Source organism: Eschrichtius robustus, chromosome 7, assembly GCF_028021215.1.
Source record: "Eschrichtius robustus isolate mEscRob2 chromosome 7, mEscRob2.pri, whole genome shotgun sequence".
NCBI classification, from domain to species: domain Eukaryota; kingdom Metazoa; phylum Chordata; class Mammalia; order Artiodactyla; family Eschrichtiidae; genus Eschrichtius; species Eschrichtius robustus.
Genome location: NC_090830.1, coordinates 139,026,983 through 139,049,406, shown reverse-complemented (window position 1 = coordinate 139,049,406; position 22,424 = coordinate 139,026,983). Strand labels below are relative to the sequence as shown.

The window sequence follows — 22,424 nt, the reverse complement described above, 5'->3', positions numbered from 1 at the left end:
CGGACTGTGACCCCGAAGGTGCCTGCTGAATCCCCACGCCCTCCCGCCTGTGCCTCTTCACCGAGTGGGGCGCACGGAGTGTGCCAAGGGGATCCTCAAATCTGCATTCTTTCGGTGATAAAATATGTTCTCGTATTTTTTCCTGATTTCCCACTAAAACCTTTGCCTAACTAAACTCCCATCCAACGGGATTTATTTCGTCCCCGGGGAGATAAATCAGGCAGCAAATTTACAGCCCGGGAGGTACCTGCCGGGCTAATGGGCCCTTCATGGAGTGCGCGGCCAGCGGGGGCGCGCGCAGACGGCGGGGGCGCTGGCCAATGGACGGGCCGCGGTCGCCGGCAGCCAATCAGCGCGCGCGCCGCCTGGGGGCCCCGCGGTTATCAGCGCGTCCGGCCCGCGCGGCGCGGCGCCGCTCCGACCGGCCCCGGAGCCGCCACCGACTACCCCGCGCCGGAGCCGCCGCCCGCCCTCGCGCCCGCCATCCGCGCCGTCGGCGCCCGCGCCCCGAGCCCCCGCTGCAGCCGGCGCCCGCCCGGGTCGCGCGCAAACTTCCCGGGCCGGCGGGCGCGGGCGGCGGCGGCGGGGCCTGGATGGGCGCCCGGGCCGGCGGCGGCGGCGCCCATGGACGCTAACCGCCCGGGCGCGTTCGTGCTGAGCAGCGCGCCGCTGGCCGCGCTACACAACATGGCCGAGATGAAGACGTCGCTGTTCCCGTACGCGCTGCAGGGCCCGGCCGGCTTCAAGGCGCCCGCGCTGGGCGGCCTGGGCGCGCAGCTGCCGCTCGGCACCCCGCACGGCATCAGCGACATCCTGGGGCGGCCCGTGGGCGCGACGGGCGGCGGCCTCCTGGGCGGCCTGCCCCGTCTCAATGGGCTCGCCTCGTCGGCCGGCGTCTACTTCGGGCCCGCGGCCGCCGTGGCGCGCGGCTACCCCAAGCCTCTGGCCGAGCTGCCCGGGCGCCCGCCAATCTTCTGGCCCGGCGTGGTGCAGGGCTCGCCCTGGAGGGACCCGCGCCTGGCCGGCCCGGGTAAGTGGCCCACGCGCGGATTCGGCGTGGGGCGGCGGGGCGGGCGGGGGCGCGGGGCCGCCGGCCGCGCTCACCCGCCCTCCTTTGCAGCCCAGGCCAGCGGGGTCATGGACAAGGACGGCAAGAAGAAGCACTCGCGGCCGACCTTCTCGGGCCAGCAGATCTTCGCGCTGGAGAAGACTTTCGAGCAGACCAAGTACCTGGCGGGGCCGGAGCGCGCGCGCCTCGCCTACTCCCTGGGCATGACCGAGAGCCAAGTCAAGGTGAGGCGGCTGCGGCCCGGGCGGCCCCCCGCGGGTCCCGCTGCGCCGAGGCCCACCCGCTCCCCCGCGTCCTGCGAACGGCCTGCGAGCTGCCGCCGGCCTTGGCCCCGGTCCCTGGGGCGCCCAGCCCCGCGGCCGGGCCCGGGCAGAGGGGTGGCCTCGGGCGTCCCTCCGCGGCCGGCGGCGTCTCCGGTCGGGCCGCCGAGGGGCCAAGCTGCCGCGGGCCGGGTGCTTCGGGAGGCGCCGCCTGATGGGCACCCTCCACCCCAGGTGTGGTTCCAGAACCGGCGGACAAAGTGGCGCAAGCGGCACGCCGCGGAGATGGCGTCGGCCAAGAAGAAGCAGGACTCGGACGCAGAGAAGCTGAAGGTGGGCGGCTCGGACGCGGAGGACGACGACGAGTACAACCGGCCCCTAGACCCCAACTCGGACGACGAGAAGATCACGCGGCTGCTCAAGAAGCACAAACCCTCGAACTTGGCGCTGGTCAGCCCGTGCGGCGGCGGCGCGGGGGACGCCTCGTGAGGACGCGGCGGCGAGGCCGGACAACCAGGGTACGGGACGCGGGCCGGCGCCCCTCGCCAGCCGCCCGCGCCGGAGTGTGTATATATATTTTTACAGAATAAGTTATAAAGCGGCCTGGCTCGGGCTCGGCGTGCGGAGACCCCAGAGCGCCCGCGTCCCTGTCCTCGGCGTGGGCGCGGGATCGGGACCGCCGCTGCCGCGCGTCCTGAGAGGAATCACTTTGTATAATCAATAAATTATTTAACACGTCCCCGTCGGAGCCGTGGCTCCCGAGGCTGCACCGCGTGTTTCTTCCTTATCGAAAACCGCGGGCGAGACGCCCTGCGCGGTGGCGCGGCCCTCTGCCTCTGCCGGGCCCGCTGTCCCGGGTCCCCTGTCCAGTCTTCAATGCCGCGGGGTCCGCGCCTTCTGCCGGAGGGGCGCCTGGGTCCGGCGCGGGTCCGGCTCGGAATCGGGGCGTGATGGAGTCCCGGTCGCCTCGCGCCCCAGGTTGCCCGGGCGGCAGCAGCTCGCAGGACCGAGGGCACCGCGAGGCCCGGCACGGGGAAGGCGGCCCCGTCCGAGAACCTCGGGCCGCCCGGGGGCCGCGAAGAGCCAGGACTCAGCGAGCTGGAGCGGAGCCGACGGCGGGGGGATGGAGCGGGGCGCTGGGCGCTCGGCGGCGGCGGCGGCTGCTCCTCCGGCGCAGGCAGCTGTGGCGCGCGCGGGGCAGCAGGTAGGACCCCTTGTCCCCGTCCCTCCCCCCAACTCCACCGGCCCCAGCCCAGGGCGCCCTCCCCAGGGCTCTGGAGGCCCGCTGTTTTGCTGGCTTAGGTGGATGAGGGTTGGGCAGATTTAAACACATTTGGGGTTGCCGGAAAGGGCAGGTGAACCCTCGCTCCTGCCCCGCTCCTGCCCCACCCGGAGTGGTACCTTTCCCCTTTGGTGTGGGGGGGGGGGCGGTGAGGGGCGCCGCTGGGCCCTAGCTCCTGCCTATGTGCTTTGCTCTGATTACGTAGGCTGAAACATGCCCAGCCTTAGTAGCTACATAATTTGAAGTAGCACTGAACTCACATTGGGTGAAATAAATCAGGTTTTAAATTCATCAGCACCATAGCCCTTCTGCTGCCGTTTAATAGATTTTTTTCATCGGTAGAAAGCAGGGTTTAACTCAAACTGGGACTACAAAGAGAAATCCAAAATAATTTTGCTGCCCCGGCGGCATCAGTTCTCTCAGGGGCCCTGGAGTTTTTCTTTGCCCGTTTGACCCTGGGATGCGGGGAAGCACATCTGGCCGGTGCTTGGACTTTGTCCTCCTCCTGGGCAGCTCTGTCCTCCACCCGGCACCTCCCTGGATCGGCCAGCCCGACCCAGCCCCCCAGCCCCGCGGAGGCCCGGGAAGCCCTCCTCCCTCTGGCCTGTTCCTCACCCCCCGGAATCCAAGGGCCAGGATTCCAGTTAACAGCAGCCTGAGTCTGCTCTGGTTCACAGAAGACCACCCCATCTGCTCAGACTCTGGACGCTCCACGTGGTTGCGTAACTGTTGTGTTAATTTTAAAAATTGAATATATAAAGGGTTGTATTACTGTAAGATTTCTCTTGGAAGGCATTATTGAAAATGTTAAAGAGAAATGTAAAAGGCTGAAGTTTTGTTTTTTGGGTTTTTTTTGCCACATGGCTGTATCAATTTAAAAAAACAGACTTTTTCACTGGCTGGTTTTCTTTCTAAGGGAGCATTAATTTTTTTTCAAAATTTGTGTGAGTGAACTATTCTTTCAGCTCAAGTTAAGAGCAAAGGAATTTCCAGTTTTAAAGTTTTGAGGAAAGCAATGCATTTATGTAATCTCATTTAAAAAATGCTGAGGGGTAAATCCCAGTAGTTACCTCTGCAGTAAAAATCCAAAAGATGATCTCTCTGCTCTCACGCCATAGCTCAGTTCTGTAACAGTATCCGACAGAATGGAGTCCAGGATTGCCGAGGAGCGTAGCCTGCCTGCACTGCAGGCTACAAAGGGCCCGGAGCACGGGAGGAGGAAATGCAAAGCAGACGGGATATTTTCACCACGATCGATTTTATTGCTTAGGGACCGGAGCGGTCATTTCCAAAGGCCTCCTGAGTGACCAACAGCTGAAACCCCGCTGCACAGAATCACCGTGGGCCGGCCAGAGCAGAGCGACCACAGCTTGACACAGACCCTGACGGTACTGTCAAGGACACAGATTCGGCACGTGGACGCCAGCTCACTTGCAACGGTTGTGATTTATCCAAAACAAGCTTCTACCCAGCGCCTTCACCCAGCCCAGGAGTTCTGTAGTGTTAAAGCAAATCAATAAAACGTTCGTTTGTGTTTCATCCACGGGCCCTGGGACCACCTCTCACTGCTCCGCCGGGTGCCAGGAGCAAGTACGTGCAGCAGGGTTACGACAGGTCGTTAGAGGTTCAGCATCCAAGGACATGTACAGTTTGTTTCTCTGAATATTTTTATATACAGGCCACGTTACAAGCAGTTTCTATCAGAAGCAGACTAGCTATTTTTATTTCTCCCATGATATTATTGTTTTATGTAGAATACTTGGCACCATAGAACAGTAACAAAAGACAGACAAAACGGTTTACAAAATTCTTAAAAGGTACACCCGAGCTAGCTATAAACTTCACATTCAGTTCTTAATATTAGGCAGAAAAAGGCCTAGGAGTCTCCAACTGCTCGTATGGATGTGCTGTGGTCGGTCTGACCCCTGACGGCTCTGCTGGGTCGTAGTACTTGTTTTATAGCTTTGTGTGTTGACGTGCACGTAACCAAACTCCTAGACGCCAGTTCTACCCTGCTGATATGACACTCAAGCGTTCATACTGGAAAGTATATTTAGCGTAAGTTTTGGTAAGTTTATAAATTATTTTTAAAAAGTATATATTTATATATATTTATATATATAAAAATGGAAAGCAGCTGCAGTGTGATTCAAAAACCATGTAACATGGCAGTAGAGTGACTAACAGGGAAGGGGCCTCCAGAAGTGAAAGCGAGGGCCACGCCGCCGGCCGGCAGAGCCCCGGCCGCCCCGCCACAGAGGGGGCTCCAAGCCCTGTGGGGTTTCTACGCCGGAGGAGCTCCTCCACGCTGACAATGATTAAAAATCGAAAACCGTGAAGTCTAAAATGCAGAATCTCTTTGCTGTCTATTAGAGTTTTGGCGACAGGACTGTGACTTACTTAAAAAATCCCCATGTTTCTACTCGATGTCACACGAACAGACACGACAGTGAGGTATGTGAGGCTTGTCCGGAGCGCCGTCCGGGGCGGAAGCGACGTGTGGGGCCGGCCGTCTAGCGGTGGCGCGCAGGCGGGCCTGTCGATGCAGCTGTCGGAGGACGTGGCCCCTCGTGCCGCAGGGAGGTCTCGCCGGGGGTCCCCTCGTGGCGCTGGCATCGCTTCCCTGCCGTGGAATCAGCCGTTTGTTAAGGGGACAGACACACCACGAAAAGCTCAGAAAGGTGAACTCGAGGGAGGAGGCATATTTACCACCAGTTCACTGCACCACACAACACTTGTGCACACGTGCGTGAGGTTTACCTGCCCCGGGCGCCATGCGGAAGGCCAGGAACACGGGCTGCAGCGGGAGAAGAGAGGCCGTCAGAACCGGGCGCCCAGACCCCGCTCCCGGGCTACCCGGCCGCGGCCCACGGGCCCAGCGCAGGGCCCCGGTTCCCGAGGAGCTGGTGGGACTGGGCGACCAGAGGCTAGAGGCAAAGGGCCTTCGCGTTCTCTAAAGACGCTGTTGTTTCCAGATAAAGACAACGTGAAAGCTGACTTCAGGCCCAAAGAACACGGGGAAGGACAGAGCCCGTCCTGGGATCCGGCCCCCTGGGCAGTGTGGGCGACCGCCCAGAGGCCCTGAAAATGGGAAACGGTGAACATCTCTCATGTGGCTGATGGTGACACACGACCCGTCACCACACGCCCCTCGGAGGGGCCCGGGCCAGTCACACGTACAAAGTTAGTCCCGGAACAAATACTTGGTGTTTCCCCCGAGGTACTGGGTCGGTGACACGCCCGTCTCCCACCGCCCGTCTCCCACCCACACTGGCCGTGGTGCTCGCCTTCAGAAGCCAGGAAAATACTTGAGTGCACGTTCAGGAAACGGCCTCCAGAAATAGCCAGCGGTGGACACAGCCTCCTTTTACAAATAGTAAAACTGTGTATTTTATTCTGTGACCAGTCACTTCTGCCTTATCTACCTGCCTATCTGGCCCCTACCTTCTGGTATTTTATTAAAGTTAAATAAAAACGGACCAGCTTGGCCTCCTCTGTGCAGTAGACTAAGGAGGCGGAGCAGAGGGGCAGTAGGAGCGGTCCACCACAGCCCCCAGCCTGTAAAGCCTGCCACGGCCCGCCCCTCGGGCCCAGCCCCCAGACCGCGGCGTGGCTCCGTCACCTTGTGGTCTCCCATGCAGACACTGGGCCCGATGTGGTCGTAGGTGACAACCTTCTCCTCGCTCTCCGACTGGGAAAAGCAAACAGAGGGAGAGGCATGGGAGGCGGAAATGGGGGGGTTTCCTGGGAGGGCAGCGAGCGGGTGGCAGCCCAGCGGATGCTCCGCCCGCAGCCACTGTGCCCACGTCTCCGTGGGGCTCTGGCCGGCTCAGAGCCGCCAGTGTGCCTCTGGCCCCCAGGAGGGAGGTCCGGGCCGTCCGGGCAGCACCTTGGCACCCTGCTCTCCCAGGTGGGAGGGCTCCGGCCTTGGGAGGTGGCGACACGGGCGGTGTGGGTGTGGAGCCCGAGCTCCCCTCTGCCTCCGGGCCGGGCCCTGGACCCGTGCTTGCTGCAGTCGGGGCAGCTGTGACATTTCTTTCCAGCTGTGCCCCCGGCACAGAGGAAGCCCACCTGGTTCCTGTTTTCCCTGTTGCCATTTGTTTTGGACCCAGAACTCCCTGTTCAAACGAGAAGGCTCCCTGAACGCCACGCTGCTGCACCCAGCAGTCTGCGCCCAGTGACGCAGGGCTGAGGGCGCCCTCCCGCCTCTGCCAGCCTGCAGGCACCTTAACGCCAGGTGTGCAGCCAAGGGTGTGTTCCCGCGGTCAGTCGGCTCTGGCTCCAACTGGGCCAGGATTTCACATCCTCGGCTGAAGCGTCTGAGACTATGGGCTGAATTATCTTTAATGCAGCAGGAAGCTTAAGGTCAGGTTTACTTTCCAGCATGGTCGCCTGCCAGAAGGCGTAAAGACCCCTCTGCGCGTCCTTCGCCATCACAGAACCTCCCCGGAGTGGGGAAACGTTCATCAGGCGCAGCGTGGTAATTCACAAAGGCAGCATAGAATTGTGGATTTCCAAGTGCACAATCGCGAGACAGATAACCAAATTAAGCGGGCGCCGCTCACCTCGCTGCAACTCATCACCACGCCCGCCACCTCCGTGTTCCGGGGCCGGGAAGCAGAACGAACATGATGCCGAGCTGACCGAGCGTGGCGTGATGGGTGACGCCGCGGGAGCTGCTCGCGCCACGGCCAGTGGGCTGGTAACGCCTGCCGCCCGCCGGGCAGCCCCCAGGGGAGGGCCTGCCGGGGCTCCCACCACCCCCCCCAGAAGGGCGCTGGGCCCTCCCCACACTGGGCCACCCAGCCGAGCTCTGTCCCCACTGTGTCTGCAGCATCAAATCTCGGGCCCCGAAGCTGACGTGATGTGAACACAGGTAAAACAGCCTGCAGTGCCGCCTTCTGCTGGACCCGTCTGCAGCCCTGGGCAACCCCCTTCACCATCCTATGCACTCCTGCTGTCTTGGTGGGGTTACCGCAGGATGCCTTTTTCCCTGGGAGAGGACACTGGCCTCTTCTCTGCGCCCCGAGGCCCCTGAGGCCCCCTCTCTGGACACAGCCCTGTGCTCAGCTCGCCTGCCGGCGTGAGCCGCTATGTCCACTGTCCACGCTCTGCTTCCTCACATGGCATCTCAGGGACCCAAGGGCAGGCCCAGCAGAGACGGCTGCGTCCGAGGCCGGGCACCAGGCACGCTTGCCCGGGTCTGTGTGGTCAGGGCCAATGTCCCGTGCAGCTCCCTTCGGGAAGGCTGCCTGTGGGAGCAGCCCAGCCAGCACCTGTCCTCCGCGATGGGCTCTGGGGGCGGGCGTGTCACAGCCGGGTGCAGGCCCTGCCCACAGGCCCCCGGGAGGGCTGCCGAGGCTGCCCCGGCCAGCCCCCAGGCCCCGTCAGAGCAAGCTCACTGCGGACCCGATGCGTCCCCACCTCCAGCCCGGGCCCAGCGGCCTCCCTCCCCACGCACCCGGGGGCTCTGGCTCAAGGCAGAGCGTGGAGGGCCGGCCCGCCCCGGAAAGGCCAGCAGTGGGGCCTCCTGGAGGGGATCTGCAGGGGCTGCCGAGCAGGGGGACGGGTGTGCACCTGGGCAGGCCGAGGGGGCTCTGCCCTCCTGGCTGCGTCTCTGGGTAAGGGCCTGGGGCCCAGGGGCGCAGACAGGGCTCCTCGCAGCAGCCTCGGGGGCTGTGGAGGGAGGTCACTAGAGCCCAAAATGTACTGGGTTGAGGTTGGGGGACGGCCTGGGCCGTGGGGACCTCCTGCCCTCTCCTAACTGGCTGCCCACATCACGCAGAGACCAGACCGCTGCCCCGATGAATCAGTGCACCTCGTTATTATATTTTTTCACTGACGGGGTTGACAAAACCCATGCAGGTGTTGATTCTTTAGAGCAGTCCTTTTGTGTTACATGTGGGCATTGACAATCCCCGGGAAATCAAGAGGCTCCAGGAAACTCAAACTCTCCCCGCACCCAGTCTCACGGGGCTGCCTCCTGAGTGCTGGACATTCATCTTTAACTTCTCAAGCCCCAGTGTGACTCTGGCTCTGATTTACAACGTAGGAAAATAAGGACGGACTTCATAGCTCCCAAGCTCTTTCGAGCACAAGAGCTCACTGACTCCCCCGAGGACACAATAAACTAAAACGATTCCTAAAGCACTGGCGACAGTTTGTGCCTGTTTTGAATCCAGAAAGACACTGGAGTTCGGGCTCCATCCCAGCCCCGAGGACGGGGTCAGCGCTCATCCTGGGGCCGGCAGGAGGGCACGTCCCCTGGCCCGAGGCTCCCCACCCGCCCGGGCTCTGGCCTGCGCGGCCCTCACACTTACCCTCAGAATCAGCTCCTTGGCGGACGGGGACATAAGGACACGGTCACACCAGGCGGGGCACCGGGTGTTCATGTACTGCCTGCCCTGGCTGGAGTCCTCACTGTATGGGTAGCTGGGGAGACAGGACAGGAAGGCACCGGTCAGCAGCCGCGGGGCCCCTCCTCCAGCCCCTCCTCCGCGCCCGGGGGAGGGCGGCGTGGGCTCTGCCCCACGCACCTCAGAAAGGCCGAGCCTGTGCAGGGGGAGAACAGGCGGACGGAAGTTTCCAGAATAAAGTCAAAGGACTGTCCCACCCAGCACTTCAGATAAACCCTCCCCACGGACACGGACACGTCTATTAAACTTGGTTTTATTTTTGGATGCGGCCTACAGCACAACGAAAACCTGCCCAGGAGCCTACGGAGGCCTGGGCCCAGACTGACGCCACACCCTTGTCCCACCGAGGCGTCCACCTCAGGAAGCGCCCAGGTGCCCGGGCCATGGCCTTGGACCTTCGCTGTGGCGGAGTGTGTGCCTGGCCCTGACTTACTGCCCTGGCCGCACAGGCCCCGCTTCCCGCCCACCGGCCCGGTGTGGCAGCGGGGAGAGGCCCGGGGCCCCTTGGGAATGGAGCCACCACAGCCGACCGACTGACACGGCGAGAAGCAGGTGGGGCCTGTGACCACCAGCTGAGCCCCCGACACCCTGGCACTAGCCGCCTGGCTGAGGCCCAGAACTCACCGGCACCTCTGGCTCCGGGCTCTGCACTGCCCAGCGGGTCCGCCCTGGTCCATGTAAAACTGCTCACCCCACCCCGTGGGCACTTTGACTGGGTTGCACTGAACTAACAGCAGGTGAGTTTAACCAGAATGAACTAGCTGGCTTTGGGGGACCCTCAGCCGTGCTCCCTGCACACCCATGAGGATGGCGGGTCTGCTTTCTCGTGGTGCATCTCCTATGGCCTTCGATACAATCTAAAATTTTTCCTTGCAAAGGTCTAATGTGCTTTTTAGGTTAGTTCCAAAATACTACATAGTATTTGCTGTGAATGGCACTTCACTCTCTATTAAATTTTCCTGTGCTTTCAGCTGGAGGAGAAAAATGCCACTGTCTTCCTGGGCTGCTCTGTCCTGGGCACCTGCTCGCGTGGGGCCTCTGCCCCTCCTCCCTCCCTCTGTGGCCCGTGGTCAGGATCCACAGAACCTGAGTTAACGGTTCTCAGCCTCCTCCATCCTCCAGAGCGTTCCACACACTCTCGCCAGAAACGGCGACTTACGGCCCCAGGCCCTGCAGGAATTTAGTTCATTGAAGACCCAAAGCAGCAAACACGGCTACAAACAAAACGTCCCTAATCTCTGCTTCAAACAGCATTACACGTGCTGACGGCACGGAGCACTGACCACCCTACAACTTCCTTCAGGGAAAAGGGGGGCCAACGGCGGGCTTGCTTGGCTGTGGTCCTGAAGGAGCGACGCTCGCCCGCCCCATCCTCCCGGGAGCTGCGGGAATCGGGGTCCGCACGGGCCGACCCTGAGTGTCCAGAGTAGGATGTGCTGAGCACAGAGCAAGCCCCCAGCCCCCTCCACTGGAGGCAAAGGTCAGGGGAGAGGGCGGCCGGCAGGGCTGCGGCCAGGGCTGGGAAGGTCGTGTGTGCTCTGAGCCCACCCAAGCTGGTCCTTGACCGTGAGGCGGGGCAGGACAGGTTCACCCGGAGGGAAATCTGCGGTCAACAGCAGGTCTGGGAGGTGGAGCCGGCCACCCCGGGCCTCGCCCACGCTCCCCGTCGGGCAGGAGCCGCACAGACGCACGCTGTTCCAAGAGTGCTAAACGGGCCGGCTCGAAGCATCCCTCGGAGATGCAGTGCAGACGGGAGCAGGATCGAGTCCCGGGGGCTTCGGGAACCACCGCGTGACCCTCAGCTGCACCTATGACGTTGTTGCTACGGGAAAGCCCTCGGGAGCCCTGGCCATCGGGGGTCCCGCTGAGGCTGCACCGCAATGCCCACAGAGCCCCCTGGGGACCTGCCTAGGGCAAGGTTCAGGGAAGTGCTGTGGGTCCTGGGTTAGAAACAGCACGAAAAGCCCACTCAGGCAAGTGATGGACAGTCCCCAAGCACACCGCGGAGCCATCATCACAGGGCGCCAGGGCCCGAGTCCAGCCCCCCGTCCACCGCCAGGAGCTGACGGGCCATCACGGGGACAGTCAGCCTGGTGAGGAGTAACACGGAAGGGCCCGGGAGGCCCGGAGCCGTGACAAGCTTCCCACCGGGCCTTCAGTCCGTGTTCTCAACCTTGCTGCTGCCGTGGGGCCTGCCCACGTGTGATTCAGCGGGCGAAAGAAGCTGGCCGTGAGGGGCGCCCTGGCCGGGACGGGCAGGGCGGTTGGGGGCGGCACCCTCACCCCACGGACCGGGGGCCCTTGCTGTGGACAGACTCCCGGAAGGGGCCAGCCACTCCCAGAGCCAGGCCAGGAGCGAGCAGGGCGGTGCTGGTGCAGACGGGCCGGGCAAGGCTGGCATGGGCCCGGGAGGGGGGCCCTGCCCAGGCCACTCCGAGGATGGCCCAGCGCCGCCTGCCGGGGCTGCCGATGATTAATGCTCGCTGCACACGCGGACTTATCTGAAAGCAAACGCTGCGCAGGGCGGGGACGCGGGACGAGCCGCCGGCCTGGCCCCGCATGGTGGGGAGTGACCGCCACAACGCATGGCCCTGCGATAAAGCTAACAATCGCCCACCTGTCCTCCCAGCCCCTCGGGCTCCTTCCCGCAGGATGCAGGATGTGGGCAACCGGCCCCTTTGCCAGGGCGCTGCCGACAAGGCTCGGCCTGCATCTGAGCGGCGGGCAGGCGGGCGGTGTCACCAGGGCCCGAGGCCAGCAGCCAGGCCGGGAAGGCACAAAGGCCCACTGTGCCGGCCGCCCGACTCCGCAGGGCCGGCCGCCGTGCGCGAGAGACGCGGGCTCAGGAGGAGCCCGAGGGTGGAGGGGGCGGGGGCCCCTGAACCTGGCCAGACAGGCCCAGTTCTCACCGAAGCGGGAGGCAGAGAATTGGGGGTGCTGTGGGGGACCCTCCTGGGCTTCTCGTGCGGGGAGAACGCGAGTGTCCCCAAGTCACGGCCCTGCTGAGGGCGGACGGGCCCGCGCGGCCGGCGAATCGGCGGACCGTCCACCCGTGCGTGGCAGCCCCGGAGGCCGGCAGGCAGTGGCCGTGCAGGAACTCAGTTTCCAAACACCTGAGACTCCTGGGAAAGAAAAGGAGGCAGAAGGAAGCTGCACCTGAGCTGGGCAATAACATTCACACTGTCGTGGGGAGGAGGAGCTCGGGGCCAAGGGGCCAGGAGGGGCCCGTGGTCAGAGCCGTAGAGCTGACCCGGCTCTGTGGACACAGGTGCCCGCGTCGTCCCCGTGGGGTGACCGGCGGCTTCCCGAGTAACCCGGTGCCCTGGCCCTCCGCCCCTCAGCGCTTGTCCCCGTGCCTCCATGTGGGCCGTGTCCACCCGGGGCTCGGAGACCAGCTGGACAAGCTTCCTGGCTCCCTTCCCAAGAACAAGGCCGGGCACACAGCAGGGAGCTCAGCCTTTTTGTCCAAATGTCACCGTTTTATATTTATCGTTACAGACAGGAATCTACAGATGGTCCAAAGTTGAATTATGGCCCAAAAAGAAGTCTGAAAAGCACCTCCGAATCTTTAATATAAAAATAAATGTATCCACTGAAGAGAGACAGCCTTCTCTGGCCAGAGCCGTGTGATACATTTTATCCCCGTGTTATATATATTTTTGTCTTTTTCGAAAGCTCTCGCTGGATCTTTTTCTGTAATTAATTTGCCCAGTAAAAACCTCTTTCCCACCGTGGAGCGTTTTTGTCCGTCCTTGGGAAGGTGTGACTTTTCTCTGGCGAGGTGTGTACTCTGACTGTGCGTCTGTCCACCTCCCCGGTCAGGTTCACCCTGAGGCACACGTGTCACGCAGAGCCACAAGCGCAGGGGGCGCAGCAGCCCTGCACCCCCCGGCGGCTCCCGCGCCACACACAGCAGCCCCCGGCCCCCTGGTTCCCACTGCTCCCAGGCCCGCGGGGAGCAGGGGTCCGGCCGCTTCAGCAGCCAACATCTATCCGTTAAAGGTGGCGTTTTGGTTACTTCCAGGTTTGGGGAGTTCTCGGCCGTGACGTGTGGACCCCCAGGGGCCCGAGACCCTGTCAGGGGCTGGAAGGTGAGCTCTATGTTCGCGATTACACGGAGACGCTACTTGCTGTTGTCACGGGGCGGCCCCCTCCTCAGCCCCACCCAGGCAAAGCCGCACGAATGCTTCCTTGATTGAATCTCAGGCCTGGGAGCCACAGTTTAGGAGTCAGTGTGGGACGGCAGGGGAGCGTGTGGGGCGCATCCGCCACCTCTGGGAATTCTCGAGCCTCAGGGACGGGAGGCTTCCTGCGGCGGCGGGGGCGGTTCTGAGGGCGCGGGTGGGCGGCAGTGCTCCACAGGGACTTGGGTCCAGGGCAGGGCCGCGTGCAGGGCTGGGGGAGGGTTCCACACCGCGGGAAGCCTGCTGCCACCGCGTTAGTGGAAAAGGCAGCTAAGCCGCCTCGTCTTCATACTTTGATCTCTTTATTTTAAAACCAACGACAGTAACTCAGAATGACACTCTACGTTAGAAACTCCCTGCTGGATGCACAGGACAGGCTTTGGTGGTCACCTCTGGGGCGTCCCAGATCACTGCCACTCACGCGGGGCCTTCCTGGGGAGAGGCAAGGGGGGGCTCCCGCGATCGGCCCAAATCCGGGTTGAGAGTGGGAGCCGCCGGCGGACGCTGGGCCGGAGGGCAGGGAGGGTGGCCAGCATGACAGCACAGGACGCGGAAAGCCGACCGTCGCCTTGTCCACTGCACGCAACCAGCCTCGCGGTCGGTTCTGCAGCCCCTCGAGGCCGCGCGCACAGACAGACCAGGCGGGCACGGCTCACGCCAGCGCCAGCATTGCGCTCTTTGCCCACCAGTTACTCTGAGCACGAGCTTAAAGCTTTTTATGTCACCAGCACGTGGAAACACCACGTGGCGTTAAAGGCCTTCATTTGGCCTGGTCCCGAGCGCCGTCCGTGGCCACTCGGGGTTGGCGGGCGTCATCTGGAGCGCAGGGTGGGGCCTGGAGGGTCTCTGTGGCGGGCACCCCCTGCGCCCACTAGCCTGGCCTGGCCGCGCTCCCTGCCTCTACCCCACCCCGCCGGTCACTTCGTGGTTGTCCCTCACAAAGGTGCAAAACTGTGCCCGAGGCTGAGAAGAACGAGAACTGAAGGCTCTACAAACGCCTGAAATATTAGCACCTCTTCCAGCAAAGGGACACACAGCATTGACTTACAATCCATTAGGAGTATTGTGCTGTTAGCCCGCGGAGAACAGTCACAAACGCCTCTGCCCAAGAAACACACCCCCCCCCCCGCCCCCCTCGCTCTCCGTAGGAGACCTGTCTGCTCGAGCATCTCTGAGGACTGTCCCGGGTATGCGATTAGCCACAGCCTGGAGCCACGGGGGGCACGGTGGCCCCCACTCCAGGCTCTGCACTGACCCCGCCCCCAGCCCCTGGCCCCCAGCAGCTGAGAGCTCGCCTCCACCAGGACGGGGACCAGGACTCCACAGCCAGTTTGCACTGAGTCCACTGCTTGGATAACAAAGTCAAAGGCGCAGAAAGGTTCTGAAAACCAGGCGCGACGGCCAGAGGATGCCGCTCAGGACACCCTGCTCCCGTGGCACTGCCCGTTGGCACCAGGGATGCCCATGGCTCTTGCTAATTCCCTGGCTGACAAGCTGGAGCAAACAGGCCTCACAGAGAGGAAAGCTGGGTGAGGACAGGCACGACGGCCTGGGGTGCCCACTGCCCCTTGAATGGACACTGTCCACACACCCCCCCCACCTCGCCCCCAGGAGGTGCCAGAGTCCGGCAGCCAGTGAGGCACAGACCGTCCCCACAAACGCCCAGAGCCACGAGCGAGGGCCCACAGCCTCGGAGCCCACGCACCTTTGTCCCGACCGCCTGGCCCACGTGGGAGGGAAGGGCCGTTTTCACAGAACGGAGTCGTGAGGATGACACGGGCCTCGGGAGCGTGGGAAGGGGCTGGCGTGGCCCTTCTCTGTGACTGCGGGGCTGCCACATGCACACCCCGCCCTGCCCGAGGCCACGCAGACAAACGCAGACGTGGTGTCCCTCACTGACCAGCGCGGCTTCTGGAAAGGTCCCCACGGGGCTCAGCCTCACCAGTAGAAACAGAACCGGGAGGTTCCGCCTTTCCACCTCGAAGAGGGCAGCGTGGTGGAGCCTGGACGCAGGACGGCCCCGTGGGCAGGATGCGCAGCTGGCGGGCACCCCGGCAGACTCCCTGCCTCCTTCCAGGGCGGGGACGCTGGACACACGGGACGCGACGGGCGCCTCCCCTCCCCACCTCCCCCCGCCTGCCCCTCCCCGCGCAGGACCAGGGCAGCCCCGGCGCCAGGCTCCCCCGCCTGCCCCTCCCCGCGCAGGACCAGGGCAGCCCCGGCGCCAGGCTCCTCAGGCGGCTTCTCGGCGGCTCCCACCCCTCAGCTCGGAGAGAAGCGGTAGACGGACGGTCTGCAGGGAAACCGCTCCAGGCCAGAAGCCCCCGACAGCTTCCAAGGGCGGGAGATGGCCCTCGGCTGGCAGCTGTGCACAGAGGACGCCCCCTGCACACGCCAGCAACACACCCACCCAGGCAGGCAATGCATACACCCAGGAAGCACACACGCATACACGTATACACTCGAGGTTTGCACCACACGCACGAACTGCACACAAGCTCATGCACACCCCCCCACATAAACACCCATGTACGTGCAAACACCTATTTGTTCATATGTGCACATACCATGTACATGTGCAAACACAGCTCACACACACACCCACACCTCTGCAATGCACACTTGTACACAGCCATGTACTTGCACACACACACGCACACACAAGTAGGCCCATGCGTACACACACCGTGCACATGTGCATACACAACCCACCCCCACCCCAAGACACACTGCACACACCCATGCACATACACCCACGTACCCACACGTGTGCACATACAACCACGTATGCGTATGACTCTGCATGCACACGTGTACACCCACACCATGTACGTACACTCCGTGGGCACACCCGTATCCGTGCATGTGTGGATACTATATGCACACACACAAACCCATGCACTGCACAAACACATGCAATCAGTCTATAATCCGATCGCATACATCCTGCACACACACCCACACAGGTACACACACACCCCTACACACACATGGCACATACTCTGCACACACATGCACCCACACCCATGCGGTGCCACATCCACGGACACGTGCCTACACAGTGTGCACAAGTGAATACACCCATGCACAATCCTCTGTGCACACACCCTACACGTGTGTGCGCAGGAGCTCATGCTCCTGCACACACACACACACACACACACACACACAGAGCACGCCTGAGATCACTTATTTTCCGGCAGAGTCAGAGAACACATCTGGGTACCAAACCACACAGCCACCGTTTCTAACCAAGTCCCTGCTGCTGTCCCGCTTCTGCTTCCGCTGACATTGTCCCATGTCTGGAACCGCCCTCCAGACCCCACGTGGCAACCCAGGGGGGCTGTGAGCTCTACCCGATGGTCACAAACATGGTTTTAAAATGCAACAGAGCCAAGGGAGGGGGATGGGTGTGACCCAGGCACCAGAGGAGGGGGAAGATGGGCAGTGCGGGAGGGGAATGGATGACCCAGGAAGTGGGGGAGGGGTGGGTGACTTGGACAGTGGGGAGAGATGACCTGGGCGGTGGGGGAGGGATGCATGAGCCGGGCAGTGGCCGGAAAGGCCCCAGGAGCCTGTGACGGGGCTGACAGGTCAGGTGTATTTCCTACTGTGAGCTGGACCCCCAGCTTTGGGAGCCGATGAGTTAGTCTGTAAACCACGATTTTTCCCACCTCAGAAAACTTCGAGTGCTACTTCCCAGTTAAAGGGAGAAAATCTGACCCCTACACTGATGGTCCTCCCAGTGCCCCCGGCTGCCCGCCCCTCCCAGGCCACCTCCCTCGGGTGGCAGCCGTCACCTCCAGGCAGAGGGGGACCTCTGCTGTGACGGGCTTGTGGGGGGGGGGGCCCGCGGCCCAGGACACCGCCCCTACAGTGCAGGCACGTTCCTAACGCACCTGCAAAGTCACAGGACGTCCACAGGTTCCCAGACGAGGGCGGGACCTCTCGGGGTCATTCTCCTGCCACACGAGCCCATCAAACCCCGAGGCAGGTGTGCCCCAGACTGAGCGCAGGTGACCTCGAGGTGCCCGCAGCCCCAGGTACCCTGACGAACCCCAGGCCCTCCCTGGAGTTCCTCCGGCTTGGCACCAAAGCATGCCCACCCCCACCTACCAGTGGGATCTCAGAGGCCGGGGCTACGGCCGCCTTCCGGGGGACGGCCTGTGCTTCCTGGAGACCGCCAGCCGGGGCCTGGCTGGACCATGCAGCCTTGTCCCTCCCGACTCTGGACGTGCCAGTCTCTCTGCTGCCTAGGGGTGGGGGGCTCGGCCCTCGGCCACCTGAGCACGGACCACGAGGTCCTGTGGCCGGTCCTGCCCACATCTTCTGCGCCCTGCACCTGGGTGACCTTCAAGGCTGTGGCGTTTGGGAGAAGCCCGAGGGGCCGACGCCAGCTCAGGGCATACACGTGTCCACAGGGCTATGCCTTCGGCAGCCCCAGGCCCCCTCCCTCCTGGCCGGCTCCACGGCCCTGAGAAAGGCGCTGGACCCTGATCAAGCGGGAGGGACGCTCCGGACCCCGGCACTACCCTCAGGAGGCGCGGGCTGAACAAGTCCCTCAGGACGTCTTTAGACTTCAGCTGTACCTGGGAGCACGGTTCACCGCACATCATATGTACGTTTAAAGTAGCGTCAGAGACTGAGGGCAACGTGGTGGTCAGCACCTGGACGGCATGGCTGAGGGCCGCCCTTCTGGTCCTGAGCCGCTGAGTCACGAGTTCACGGGTGTTGGAGCCGCTGCTGGGGGCCCACCAGGCACCCCAAGGGCCCAGGTCCCTGCTTCTCTGGCCCCTGAACCTCGCACCACTGGTCTGGGCGCCGACCCTGAGCTGCGAGCGCCCGGCCGCCTTGGCCAGAGCCTGGACCCGCAGCGAGTCCCATGTCCAGTGGACGGTGGGGGGCCCTTCAAGCCTGCACACGTCTGACCACTGGAGTGTGGCCCAGGAGGCAGGGGGTGACCTTCAGAGGGAGCCTGAGAGGACCTGGCCCCCCAGCACGTTCTGGATGCCAACCGTTCCTCTGACGTGGATCTGACGCGTCTACTGCCAGGCCCGACGCAGACGAGGGGGGCCAGGCAGCGCCCTCGGCCCCGCTTGCAGCTGCTCACCAGGTCCCGTCTACCTGAGAAAGCTTCCCTGAACCTGCCCAAGGCCCATTTTCTCCCAAGTGATAAGAATTTCTACTTGGAATCTATGAAAGGAGAGAGACGGGTAGGAGAAGCCCGCGATGGGGCACCCGTGTCTTTCCAGACGGACCCGCGGGCCCAGCGCCCACCCGGTGTCCTGGCCACTTCGTAATCGTCTCTCTCCCCCGAGCCCGCCCCTCTGCAGCCCCGGGCTGGTCGGGAGGGAACGCACTGTTATTGCTGCAGATTTCAAGACTCTATGAACACCAGAACAAAACCCAGCAAAAGCTTACATACCCGAGAAAGACAAACACAGGCAAACCAAACCAAAACCCACCCCACGACGGTTCCAGCAGGATCCAGAACGTAGAGCTGCCTGTGTGGGCCCCTCGTAGGCGAATCTGAGAGGCCATGTTGGGAGAAAGGAGAGAACAGACCCCTGCTGTGCTCAGTGCGGGGGCGGGGGGCGGGGGGAGGAGGCAGAGGTGGCACGACGCACGGACAGGAGCACAGTTACCTGCTGGCCCAGCGAGCGGCGCTCCTTACCTGGGAGGGAACGAGATGTCCAGTTCGTACAGTCTGTCCTTAAAGACAGACAGCTCCTTGTCAAATTCTAAGAGCTGAAAAAAGAAACAGAAAAAAATAGAGAGTCACTTTGGGTTGCCTCCCAGGGGGCACCGAGAAGCCCTGGGTTGGGGGTGGGGGGGTCTGTCTGCAGCAGGGACCTGTAACTTCCGGGAAACACGCGTTGCTCCAGCACCTGCCCTGCACATCACCCGGGCCGCGTGCAGGCCTCCCGAGGGCGGGCCCCCCGGGGGTGCGGCCGGAGAGACCCGGGGCACCCTGCAGGCCCTTCTGTGCGAAGCCTGCTCCGGACTCAGCCCCTCTGCTGCCGGCGCTGGACCCACACTGCCGGTGCTGACCGGCCACGCAGGGCCACCTCGCTCCGCTGAGACCACGCGGTGCAGCCGCCGTGGGCACTGGCGTCGCCTCCGAGGTGCCCTCAGGCAGTGTCCAGCAGGGGGGACACCGTTTTGCCCAAACTAAGTCAAGAGAGTAAGAGCGCTGACCTCACACAGGAAGACAAAAAACAGGAGCTGGCCCTGAGGGACCCTTCAGAGCCACACGCCCCGGGGCACCGTGCCCCCAGGAGAGAAGGGCACTGGCAGCGTCGGGCCACCACGGGTACGCACACCCCGGGGATGCGGTCATCACTCACGTCCCCTGCAGCTGTGCGGGAGCACGGCATCGTGCAGGCCCCCGAAGCCACACCCGTCCTCTCTTCTTCCGCTACCTCATCCACCACTCCCGAAGCGTGCAGTTAGCGGTGCCGTGTACGCAGTAATTACCGGGCGCCAGGCTGCTACCTGAGCCACATGCACGTGGGCCCTCCCCGCCGAGCCTGCGTGCACCAGGCCAGCCATCGGCCGGTCAGAGGGAGGCAGAGCTGGCACCTCCCCCGGCAGTAGCCCTTGATGGTGTCTGTGGTCTGCATGGGGGGATAAACCAAAGCTCCTTTTGCATAAACGGGACCACTTCAGACACAGCTGCCTGATTTCAGTCTCACACAGGTTCCTGCAGCATCCTGGACACCCGGAGACGGGGGCACAAAGGGCCTCGGACCCTGCCTGGCGAGGCTTGGATACTGGACCCCACAGGTGACACTTGTGAGCCCACATCTGCTGGGAAGAAGTGCCCGTGGCAAACCTCACCCAACTCAGCACCCCCTGACGGCCATGCCGGGGCCCTAGGGGTGCAGGGCCAGGAGTGGGGATGCAGGATGGGGAGGGGCATGGGGTGGAGGAAGGGGTTGGGGATGGGGGAGGGGACGCACAGGGCGGGAGCTGTGGGTGCGGGAGGCGGAGGGGCGGGGGAGGCATGGGGGGTGGCAGAGGCCCTCAGCTTCGCGGCCCCAGTGGCCCCTGCCTCTGCATCGAGGAGAAACACACCCCACTTCCAGGGAGCAGCCCAGGCCAAACAGCTTCCGGAAGGTTGCAGAGTTAGCGCCTCAGGGGTGCCGGGGATGGAGGGGAAGTGTGTGTGTGTGTGTGTGTGTGTGTGTGAGGGTGAAGCATGAGCGTGGGGCCTGGACCAGTCCTGTGCTTACATGTGTTTGCACGCACGTGTGCCTGGAGATGCCCTCACATCACACTCGCAGGCGCACACACCCCCACGGAGGCCGGCGAGCACGTCTCATCCACAACACCCCAAGCGTGAACTCCTGGCCTTCGCAGATCAGACGGGAAGGCAGCCGTTATGCCGCGGGGCGGCTGCAGGTGGGCACGACCGTCAGGAGAGGCGCCGGCCTGGCGGCGAGGTCAGGTGAGGAGCATCCACGGCACCCCTGACGACCGGCCACCGACCCGACGCTGGCGGCGTCCTCCTCCCCCCAGGGGACTCGGTCCAGCACCCGGGAACCTACAGGCGGTGAGCGGCCCGAGCCTCACCCACCGAGAGCTGCCAAGCCTTTCAATTTCTCCCAAATTTAACTCAGACTCTCGAGAGAAGAAACATTCCAGACACAGTAATTCCGCGAGGCGCCCCGACGGGCTCGCCCGCCCCGTCCTCCGCGTGACGGGCACACACGTGTCCGCAGAGCCCCGCACGCACGCTCTCCCTCCTGCTGCTCCGGCCCCGCCGCGGGGCCGCCCCCGGCCGCGTCCTCCCCGCTCCCCCCGCCGATCCCTCGGTCGTGGCGGCTCTGTCGCTCCCACAAGGCCCGCTGCCAACGTCCTTCCTGTGGAGACCTGGCGCTCGGGCTGCTCTCAAGTCTTCACGTTTGGCGTTCGGCTCAGGACTCGCCGAGCTCCTGAGGACCAGGCCTTCCAGCCCCGCTTGGAGCCTCCAGGCATTGCCTCCGAGCGGCCGCGAGGTCTGCGCTGCGCTGGGGTCTCAGCTCCGCCGTCCAGCTGCGTCTGTCCTGACACTTAACTCACCTGTGGAGACTTCCACCTCAGTGACTGCTGCTAGCACTTCTCATACCTTTTCATCTGCCTGCTTTTTTCGGGGTATGGTATTTGTTTATGTTTCTGATTCTTTCACGTTTTCAATACCTTTAAATCTCATCTTATAATTTTTATCAGGTATTCAGTTATCTGATGTCTGTGGACTCTCGCTACTGTGGAGCGCTTCCTACACGCTTTGTACCTGGGGCTGTGTTCTGTTCCTGCTGCCCCACGGCCCCCAGGGCCCCACGTCCTGAGTCCACGGGAGCGATGGGGGGCTGGAGCCACGGCTGCTGCCACAGGAGGCCAGCGTGAGGTGTTTCTGATTAGAAATGACAGTGCATTTCTGTTGAAATGGTAATCTGTACCTCTCTGAGATTTTTCACAAAGTGGTAACCAATTTCACATGTATCTTTAACATTCTTCTTGATTACAAAGTGAAAAACAGAGTAGGGCGTGTGTAGACAATGATTAAGCGGCCGGCTGATCCTACGTATCTGTCAGGCGCTGTCCCGGCTGCACACATTCCTCTGTTACTGCAGAGACGCCGCGCTGATAAAGGGAAAGAGGCCGGAAAATCGATGCGCCCTGAGCTGGAGCAGTTGCTACACACCCAGAAAACATCTCTATCCAACAGGCCGAGCGCGGTGAAAACTCACGTGCCCTGCCCTGGGACAGCCGCAGAAAATTTAATCTCTCCAAATCCTCACCAGGGCACTCCGTCCTGCAGCCCTGACAGCCACACTTATAATTAATTATACAATTTCGATGGGAATATCGACTCAACAAAGCTATAAATCATAGAAAAAGTCAATAGGCATGGACACATTCAATCATGTCCCGGCCAATGATTACTACTCTTAAAATACAATAATTATTTTCAGAGCCAGCTTGAATTAAATTTCTGTCAGACGGGAACAAGACCGGTGGCTGATCAAGGATGCGATGGATTTGGGGGCCGAGGCAGGAGCAGCACATCCATCGTGCTGTGGGCGTCTCGCGTGAAGGTGAGACATCCTCCGCGGGCTCCGAGGGCCATTCATCGTCCCCCAGGGGGGTCTGGACGCCCGCTCCCCAAGTGGGACTGACACGCCGAGCTGCCGGGGCAGTTACCGCTGAGCCCAGGCCCTGCACCAGGGG

At 62.7% G+C, this 22,424-nt stretch overlaps 2 protein-coding genes across 3 annotated transcripts in view; one reads left to right on the top strand and one right to left on the bottom strand.

The window, feature by feature from the left end:
* Positions 1 to 258: 258 nt before the first annotated feature.
* On the top strand, positions 259 to 1,818 carry NKX6-2 (NK6 homeobox 2). Its single transcript, XM_068549112.1, has 3 exons — positions 259 to 1,030; positions 1,121 to 1,293; positions 1,564 to 1,818. Exons 1-3 carry the CDS (start codon positions 259 to 261, stop codon positions 1,816 to 1,818), a joined length of 1,200 nt encoding a protein of 399 aa, XP_068405213.1.
* A 2,032-nt stretch (positions 1,819 to 3,850) lies between these two features.
* The window catches only part of INPP5A (inositol polyphosphate-5-phosphatase A), a 181,134-nt gene continuing 162,560 nt past the window's right edge, over positions 3,851 to 22,424 (bottom strand). The window contains exons 12-16 of one of the 2 annotated variants that reach the window (XM_068548802.1): positions 18,886 to 18,959; positions 8,932 to 9,043; positions 6,234 to 6,302; positions 5,321 to 5,408; positions 3,851 to 5,234 (exon numbers count right to left, since the gene is read on the bottom strand). In XM_068548802.1, coding sequence (XP_068404903.1) covers positions 5,328 to 5,408; positions 6,234 to 6,302; positions 8,932 to 9,043; positions 18,886 to 18,959 — 336 coding nt within the window. In that variant the 3' untranslated portion in view covers positions 3,851 to 5,234; positions 5,321 to 5,327. The remainder of the gene's footprint in view (positions 5,235 to 5,320; positions 5,409 to 6,233; positions 6,303 to 8,931; positions 9,044 to 18,885; positions 18,960 to 22,424) is intronic. The other variant, XM_068548801.1, reaches the window with a different exon arrangement.